At 36.9% G+C, this 9,519-nt stretch overlaps 1 protein-coding gene across 1 annotated transcript; it reads left to right on the top strand.

Annotated features, from left to right (window-relative positions):
- Nucleotides 1–2,029: 2,029 nt before the first annotated feature.
- Nucleotides 2,030–2,869, top strand: TSHB (thyroid stimulating hormone subunit beta). Its single transcript, XM_068966501.1, has 2 exons — nt 2,030–2,191; nt 2,615–2,869. The coding sequence occupies exons 1-2, from the start codon at nt 2,030–2,032 to the stop codon at nt 2,867–2,869; spliced, it is 417 nt and encodes a 138-aa protein (XP_068822602.1).
- The last annotated feature ends 6,650 nt before the right edge of the window (nt 2,870–9,519 follow it).

Raw genomic sequence — 9,519 nt, 5'->3', positions numbered from 1 at the left:
TATTTTTATGTATCATTTTACCATCCCACCAACAGCATATGAAGGTTCTATTTACTTAAAATCATCACCAACACGTGGTGTTATCAGTTAAACAAAAGGTTTTTTTATTAATTAGTGTTCATAGTTATCTCTTTCACTAGACTGTCAGCCCTTGAGGTCAAAGACTATAACATCCATTTTGTATCTCTCAGTGCCTAGTTAAAATGCTCAATATATATTTGTCTAATTCATCTGCAGTTCTCATTGTGCAAATAGGATACTGGTTGGAATGGCCACTAATCTTTGGAAGTTGACATTTAAAATACCTGGTGGCTTGTTGAATGTGGTTTCATTTTTTTCTTATGAGTTAATTAAAGAAAAAAATTCTTTAACTTGTTAACTGAGGCTGAGTCCATGAGATTTCAATTAATGGAAGTTTTAGTGTATGCAGTTTAAAGATGCTATTGGAATATAATTGATAGATTTGAGGAAAAATTGAAAAAAATCTTGATACAGTCTTCTTGATTGAATGAAAGTGAAAGTGAAGTCACTCAGTCATGTCCAACTCTTTGCTACCCCATGGACTGTAGCCTACCAGGCTCCTCCATCCATGGGATTTTCCAGGCAAGAATACTGGAGTGGGTTGCCATTTCCTTCTCCAGGAGATCTTCCCGACCCAGGGATTGAACCTGGGTCTCCTACATCAGAGCCACCAGGGAAGTCATTCCACCATAATTTGGCCCCAGATTGAATAACAATGTTTAATAAATTATAATTTATTTAATAAAATAATAAAACAAGATTGTGTTCAAAGCTATTCCATGAAGATATGTATTTTCTTTTCTGACTATGATCCTTTAGAAGGTAAAGAATCCAAATATGCCAAGCCAACTGTATGGTATTTATAAGATGAAAAAAATCTTCTTAATCTTTGAAGTGATCAACTTATATTCAAAAGTCTCAAACTTGATTATCCCCTCTCAGTGGCAAAACTGTCATAACATTATCCAGCTCATTACAATGACCAGTTGATAGTGAACACACTCTTCATCAGGGGCTCTCATTATTTAGGGCCTGAAATCATACCTTTTTGTTTAGGTGCTCAATGAATCATTTATGAATGATTTTAAAAGAGGCGATCAAGTTGCAGAGGTTGAGAATCCTCTGATGTCTTCCATGCAGCCAAAACTTATTTTACTTTCCTGGCTAACCTACAGTGGACCTGTCATCCTTGATTGTGTTACTCTCATTGTGTCAACCTATATTTATCGCCTCCATAATCTTTTTAAGATAATGAGTTCCATACAACTTCAAGTAAAATAATTTTATTTTTCCAATTCTATTTCTTTCAGCTTTAAAGGAATATCCTAAGGATTGAGAAGAGGGGTTTTTAGATTGCTGGGTTTAGCCCCTTAACACCAGTGTAATTTTAATTTACCTTTTTTGGACTTTCTCTAGCCTTGTCTTTCTTGACAGACATTGGGTAGACTCATACACAAGATTATTTGCATTGAGCTGATACTCAAGTTTGATCATTCACTTCCTTGATTTCTTTGCCCTTTCTTATTATGACCAATTTGTTGGCCTTTTAAGCTATTGAACCAAAGTTTTTAGAAAAGCACATTTCTGGGAAAGCCCTTTCTGAAGCCTATTAACTCACTTCTTATAATGATAAAGCAGGTATTTTGATTGTTTCCAATGAATGAATTATTTTGTACTTAGTTGACTACATGTCCCTGCTACTTTTCTGTTGTAGTGTTTCAGGCTTGCCATTTCACTGGATCTAAGTGGCACTTGCAAGCAGGACTTTCACTCTGTGAGCTTTGTCATGATGGGGTACATGTATCATAGCTACATCTAAGTGTGCACAGAAAGATTACTGAGAAAATTAGCTATTCAAAAACACTAATATAGGGTCTAAGACAAAGTAGGTATTCAATACATACATATATTTATACACACACACATACACATTATAGCACTTTCCAAATGTCCCTTCTGAATGTTCTAAAGGATACATGTAATATCTTAATCTTATCTTTGATTTAGCATGACTGCTATCTTCCTGATGTCCATGATTTTTGGCCTTGCATGTGGACAAGCAATGTCTTTTTGTATTCCAACTGAGTATATGATGCATGTCGAAAGGAAAGAATGTGCTTACTGCCTAACCATCAACACCACCATCTGTGCTGGTTATTGTATGACACGGGTACGTAGTTCATTTCAGTTCTTTTAGCTGAAAATTAGATAAACCTAGACCCAGTCCTTTTCTATCCAGAAACAAAATGAGATAAACCACAACCTCATTTCCAAAATCTAATGCTTATTGGCTCTGTAGAGGTAGAGTACACAGGTTACAGTGTATACTCAGTACAGTTTATAACAGCTTTACTTCCAAAATGTATTTAAATGGCATATTGGTCACATGATATACAATGAAAGAGAGGGAGTGTCACTTTTATCTGTATGGGATTTAGTGTGGATATATTGAGTTGGCATTGGGAAATGAAACTAAAGAATCCTCCTCTAGTCCTATTTATGACAAAATAATATGTTAATTTTTATCTGTTTCCATTACTATATATTTTCTAAAGTCCTATTGCATTATGCTCCTTTTAAATTCTTTCCTCAGGATGTCAACGGCAAGCTGTTTCTTCCCAAATATGCCCTGTCTCAGGATGTCTGTACATACAGAGACTTCATGTACAAGACTGCAGAAATACCAGGATGCCCACGCCATGTTACTCCTTATTTCTCCTACCCAGTAGCTATAAGCTGTAAGTGTGGCAAGTGTAATACTGACTATAGTGATTGTATACATGAGGCCATCAAAACAAACTACTGTACCAAACCTCAGAAGTCCTATGTGGTGGGATTTTCTATCTAATTTTAATAGTCATGTAATTTGCAATTTGGTTAAATGTATTTACCTGGAATAAAACTAATAAATTTGGTTAAATGTATTTACCTGGAATAAAACTAATAAATTATTGACATTTCACAACACCTTGTGTACATTTGAGTACTATTTCATCCATAACCTACCCATTCATGCATTAGAGAGCTTAAGGGCTTTAGAAGAAAAGGGGAGTGAAAGAGCATTTCCAGCTCACATGAAGGATGATTTCCACATGAAAGGGCAGAGTGGTAAGATGAAGAACAGGGACATAAATTACTAATGAAAGCCAGTCTTAGGTAGACTCTTTTAACAGAGGGCCATGAGGTTCTTCTTAGCCTATTAATAGGAAATGAATGTGGGAAAGCTACAGAGTAGTACATAGTAGTAACAGTAGTATGTAGTAGTATGATCAGCCCCTGAAGTAACACGTGGCATCAGTCTACTGGAGACACCTACTTCTAAAGGCTGAAACAAGGCTGGAGCAGAGGGGAAGAGTAAGGAATATGTGAAATTTGCAATATAGTACTTTATCCTGTCATTCAAATGCATGAGATAAAACTTCACCAAAACTCAGTAAACAGTATATTCTAATCTATTTAATTACTCTGGTGGGCCTACTGACTTATGAAAGCTATACTCCAAAAGCCTAGATAAGAGGCCATGATCATTTTACATGTAGAAGTCTAAATCCTTTGTAGTCTTTCAGGTAATTTGAGACATTTTTCCGCAACTTGTGCTGTTTGGGCTTTTGATGTCATGAAAAACTAGTATAATTATGAAAGATTTTAGAAATAGTGGTAGAGTGTGAAGGGATTTCATTGAGAGGAATCATCTTAAATTCTAACCTAAACCTTCAATATGGAAACACTGTTTTCCAGTAAATTTGCTTAGGAAGTGTTTTGTTTTTCTTTTCCTTTCTTAAGTACTCTTTCATGAGAGTTTGGTTTCAAGAGCTGTGTGAAGTGACAGACCTAGTCCCCTGCAGACTTGACCTCAGAAGGATGACTAATCCTGTATTTTCCATTTCTCTCTATCCAAATTCTGGATAGAGAGAACTTGCCACTGGGTGAAAACCATTGTCAGTGGGGTCAGTTGTCTTTGCTATATCCCACAGTCACTGGTTGCATTAATGTGGGCATTATGTAAATACCTACAGGCTGACAGTGTCTGAGGGGATGCTAAGGCAGTGCAGATGGATTAGTACCCAAACCCATGTTCCGCTGATGAGGACACAGTAGTTGTACATTTATATGCAAAGTCAGGAATCCAAATTATTCTTACCTTAATATCTGAAGTTGATATTAGGATGCGCTCCAAATATTAATCTGGGTCTTTGGGTTCTCATATTGCTTGATGACATGAACACTTAAAGCTGCAGGATTATAACATTCCCTCTGAATCTGTATATTGAATATAGATATTTGATTAATGAGTAAAAAGTCTAATGTTTAAACCTAACTGGTACTAATCACATAAGGCTTTCACAGAATCTGAAAAATGTTTTTCAAGAACTTGAACTGTGGAAAGGCTATCAGGTTCAGAGAGAGCCCTTATAAATAGTCAAGCTCAGAAGACAATTTTTTCTATTTATTTTAATTGGAGGTTAATTATTTTACAATATTGTAGTGGTTTTTGCCATACATTGACATGAATCAACCATGGGTGCACATGTGTTCCCCATTCAGAACCCCCCCTCTCACCTCCCTCCCCACCCATCCCCCAGGGTCATCCCAGTGCACCAGCCCTGAGCACCCTTTCTCGTACATCGAACCTGAATCAGCGATCCACTTCACATATGATAATATACATGTTTCAGTGCTACCCTCTCAAATCATCCCACCCTTGCCTTCTCCCACAGAGTCCAAAAGACTGTTCTTTACATCTGTGTCTCTTTTGTTGTCTCATATATAGGTCATCACTACCATCTTTCTAAATTCCATATATATGCATTAGTATACTGTATTGGTGTTTTTCTTTCTCACTTACTTCACTCTATATAATAGGCTCCAGTTTCATCCACCTCATTAGAACTGATTCGAATGAATTCATTTTAACAGCTGAGTAATATTCCATTGTGTATATGTACCACAGCTTTCTTATCCATTTGTCTGCTTATGGACGTCTAGATTGCTTCCATGTCCTGGCTATTGTGAACAGTGTGGTGATGAACATTGAGGTACATGTGTCTCTTTCAACACTGGTTTGCTTGGTGTGTATGCCCAGCAGTGGGATTGCTGGGTCATATGGCAGTTCTATTTCCAGTTTTTTAAGGAATCTCCACACTGTTCTCCATAGTGGCTGTACTAGTTTGCATTCCCACCAACAGTGTAAGAGGGTTCCCTTTTCTCCACATCCTCTTCAACATTTATTATTTGTAGACTTTTGATAGCAGCCATTCTGACTGGCATGAGATGGTACCTCACTGTGGTTTTGATTTGCATTTCTCTAATAATGAGTGATGTTGAGCATCTTTTCATGTGTTTGTTAGCCATCTGTATGTCTTCTTTGGAGAAATGTCTGTTTAATTTTTTGGCCCATTTTTAAAATTGGGTTGTTTATTTTTCTGGAATTGAGCTGCAGAAGTTGCTTGTATATTTTTGAGATGAATTATTTGTCAGTTGCTTCATTTGCTATTATTTTCTCCCATTCTGAATGCTGTCTTTTCACCTTGCTTATAGTTTCCTTTGTTGTGCAGAAGCCTTTAAGTTTAATTAGGTCCCATTTGTTTATTTTTACTTTTATTTCTATTACTTTGAGAGGTGGGTCATAGAGGATCCTGCTGTGATTTATGTCAGAGTGTTTTGCCTGTATTTTCCTGTAGGAGTTTTATAGTTTCTGGTCTTACATTTAGATCTTTAATCCATTTTGAGTTTATTTTTGTGTATGGTGTTAGTGTTCTAGTTTCATTCTTTTACAAGTGGTTGACCAGTTTTCCCAGCACCACTTGTTAAAGAGATTGTCTTTTCTCCATCGTATATTCTTGCCTCCTTTGTCAAAGATAAGGTGTCCATAGGTGCGTTGATTTATCTCTGGGCTTTCTATTTTGTTCCATTGATCTATATTTCTGTCTTTGTGCCAGTACCATACTGTTTTGATGACTGTGGCTTTGTAATAGAGCCTGAAATCAGGCAGGTTGATTCCTCCACTTCCATTCTTTCTCAAGATTGCTTTGGCTGTTCGAGGTTTTTTGTATTTACTTACAAATTGTGAAATTAATTGTTCTAGTTCTCTGAAAAATACTGTTGGTAGCTTGATAGGGATTGCATTGAATCTATAGATTGCTTTGGGGAGTATACTCATTTTCAGTATATTGATTCTTCCAATCCTGAACATGGTATATTTCTCCATCTATTTGTGTCATTTTTTATTTCTTTCATCAGTGTTTTATAGTTTTCCATATATAGGTATTTTGCTTCTTTAGGTAAATTTATTCCTAAGTATTTTATTCTTTTCATTGCAATGGTGAATGGAATTGTTTCCTTAGTTTCTCTTTCTGATTTCTATCTTGTTAGTGTATAGGAGAAGGCAATGACACCCCACACCAGTACTCCTGCCTGGAAAATCCCATGGATGGAGGAGCCTGGAAGGCTGCAGTCCATGGGGTCGCTAAGAGTCAGACACGACTGAGTGACTTCACTTTCACTTTTCACTTTCATGCATTGGAGAAGGCAATGGCAACCCACTCCAGTGTTCTTGCCTGGAGAATCCCAGGGACGGGGGAGCCTGGTGGGCTGCAGTCTATGGGGTGACATAGAGTCAGACACGACTGAAGTGACTTAGCAGCAGCAGCAGTGTATAGGAATGCAAAGGATTTCTGTGTGTTAATTTTATATCCTGCAACTTTACTATTCATTGATTAGCTCTAGTAATTTTCTGGTGGAATCTTTTAGGTTTTTCTATGTAGAGGATCATGTCATCTGCAAACAGTGAGAGTTTTACTTCTTCAGAAGACATTTGTCATATGGGCTTCCTCCTTCATTAAGGTGGCTAGGCCTGGACATGGGTATAGTGGCATGTACCACCATGGAACCTTACAGTGGGTGCATCAGAGACAACTTGTTTCCTTCCACTGAAGGCAATCCATTTGGGTTAGACACATAAATGTTGCATTAAACTACTTTTTTTTTTAATTTTTTTAAATTTAATTTTAAAATCTTTAATTCTTACATGTGTTCCCAAACATGAACCCCCCTCCCACCTCCCTCCCCATAACATCTCTGTGGGTCATCCCCATGCACCAGCCCCAAGCATGCTGTATCCTGCATCAGACATAGACTGGCGATTCAATTCTTACATGACAGTATACATGATAGAATGCCATTCTCCCAAATCATCCCACCCTCTCCCTCTCCCTCTGAGTCCAAAAGTCTGTTATACATCGCTGTGTCTTTTTTCCTGTCTTGCATACAGGGTCGTCATTGCTATCTTTCTAAATTCCATATATATGTGTTAGTATACTGTATTGGTGTTTTTCTTTCTGGCTTACTTCACTCTGTATAATCAGCTCCAGTTTCATCCATCTCATCAGAACTGATTCAAATGAATTCTTTTTAATGGCTGAGTAATATTCCATTGTGTACATGTACCAAAGCTTTCTTATCCATTCATCTGCTGATGGACATCTAGGTTGTTTCCATGTCCTGGCTATTATAAACAGTGCTGCGATGAACATTGGGGTACATGTGTCTCTTTCAATTCTGGTTTCCTCGGTGTGTATGCCCAGCAGTGGGATTGCTGGGTCATAAGGTAGTTCTATTTGCAATTTTTTAAGGAATCTCCACACTGTTCTCCATAGTGGCTGTACTAGTTTGCATTCCCACCAACAGTGTAGGAGGGTTCCCTTTTCTCCACACCCTCTCCAGCATTTATTGCTTGCAGATTTTTGGATCGCAGCCATTCTGACTGGTGTGAAGTGGTACCTCACTGTGGTTTTGATTTGCATTTCTCTAATAATGAGTGATGTTGAGCATCTTTTCATGTGTTTGTTAGCCATCCGTATGTCTTCTTTGGAGAAATGTCTATTTAGTTCTTTGGCCCATTTTTTGATTGGGTTGTTTATTTTTCTGGAATTGAGCTGCATAAGTTGCTTGTATATTTTTGAGATTAGTTGTTTGTCAGTTGCTTCATTTGCTCTTATTTTCTCCCATTCAGAAGGCTGTCTTTTCACCTTGCTTATAGTTTCCTTTGTTGTGCAGAAGCTTTTAATTTTAATTAGATCCCATTTGTTTATTTTTGCTTTTATTTCCAGAATTCTGGGAGGTGGATCATAGAGGATCCTGCTGTGATTTATGACTGAGAGTGTTTTGCCTATGTTCTCCTCTAGGAGTTTTATAGTTTCTGGTCTTACATTTAGATCTTTAATCCATTTTGAGTTTATTTTTGTGTGCGGTGTTAGAAAGTGATCTAGTTTCATTCTTTTACAAGTGGTTGACCAGTTTTCCCAGCACCACTTGTTAAAGAGATTGTCTTTACTCCATTGTATATTCTTGCCTCCTTTGTCAAAGATAAGGTGTCCATATGTGTGTGGATTTATCTCTGGGCTTTCTATTTTGTTCCATTGATCTATATGTCTGTCTTTGTGCCAGTACCATACTGTTTTGATGACTGTGGCTTTGTAGTAGAGCCTGAAGTCAGGCAAGTTGATTCCTCCAGTTCCATTCTTCTTTCTCAAGATTGCTTTGGCAATTCGAGGTTTTTTGTATTTCCATACAAATCTTGAAATTATTTGTTCTAGTTCTGTGAAAAATATGGCTGGCAGCTTGATAGGGATTGCATTGAATTTGTAAATTGCTTTGGGTAGTATACTCATTTTCACTATATTGATTCTTCCGACCCATGAACATGGTATATTTCTCCATCTATTAGTGTCCTCTTTGATTTCTTTCATCAGTGTTTTATAGTTTTCTATATATAGGTCTTTAGTTTCTTTAGGTAGATATATTCCTAAGTATTTTATTCTTTTCGTTGCAATGGTGAATGGAATTGTTTCCTTAATTTCTTTTTCTACGCTCTCATTATTAGTGTATAGGAATGCAAGGGATTTCTGTGTGTTGATTTTATATCCTGCAACTTTACTATATTCATTGATGAGCTCTAGTAATTTTCTGGTGGAGTCTTTAGGGTTTTCCATGTAGAGGATCATGTCATCTGCAAACAGTGAGAGTTTTACTTCTTCTTTTCCAATTTGGATTCCTTTTATTTCTTTTTCAGCTCTGATTGCTGTGGCCAAAACTTCCAGAACTATGTTGAATAGTAGCGGTGAAAGTGGACACCCTTGTCTTGTTCCTGACTTTAGGGGAAATGCTTTCAATTTTTCACCATTGAGGATAATGTTTGCTGTGGGTTTGTCATATATAGCTTTTATTATGTTGAGGTATGTTCCTTCTATTCCTGCTTTCTGGAGAGTTTTTATCATAAATAGATGTTGAATTTTGTCAAAGGCCTTCTCTGCATCTATTGAGATAATCATATGGTTTTTATTTTTCAATTTGTTAATGTGGCAAATTACATTGATTGATTTGCGGATATTGAAGAATCCTTGCATCCCTGGGATAATAAACTACTTTTGAAAATAGAGTTATCCAAGCAAAGAATCCTTGAAAAGAGCTTAGGAATTGTCATGACCCACAATTTATCTC

Source organism: Capricornis sumatraensis, chromosome 2, assembly GCF_032405125.1.
Source record: "Capricornis sumatraensis isolate serow.1 chromosome 2, serow.2, whole genome shotgun sequence".
NCBI classification, from domain to species: domain Eukaryota; kingdom Metazoa; phylum Chordata; class Mammalia; order Artiodactyla; family Bovidae; genus Capricornis; species Capricornis sumatraensis.
The sequence above is the reverse complement of the archived record's forward strand: the minus strand, read 5'-3'. Positions and strand labels throughout refer to the sequence as shown.

Coding starts and splice junctions, on each gene's coding strand:
- TSHB (XM_068966501.1), top strand. CDS start 2,030: ATGACTGCTATCTTCCTGATGTCCATGATTTTTGGCCTTGCATGTGGA. Junction 2,192..2,614: donor CTGGTTATTGTATGACACGG/GTACGTAGTTCA, acceptor TTCTTTCCTCAG/GATGTCAACGGCAAGCTGTT.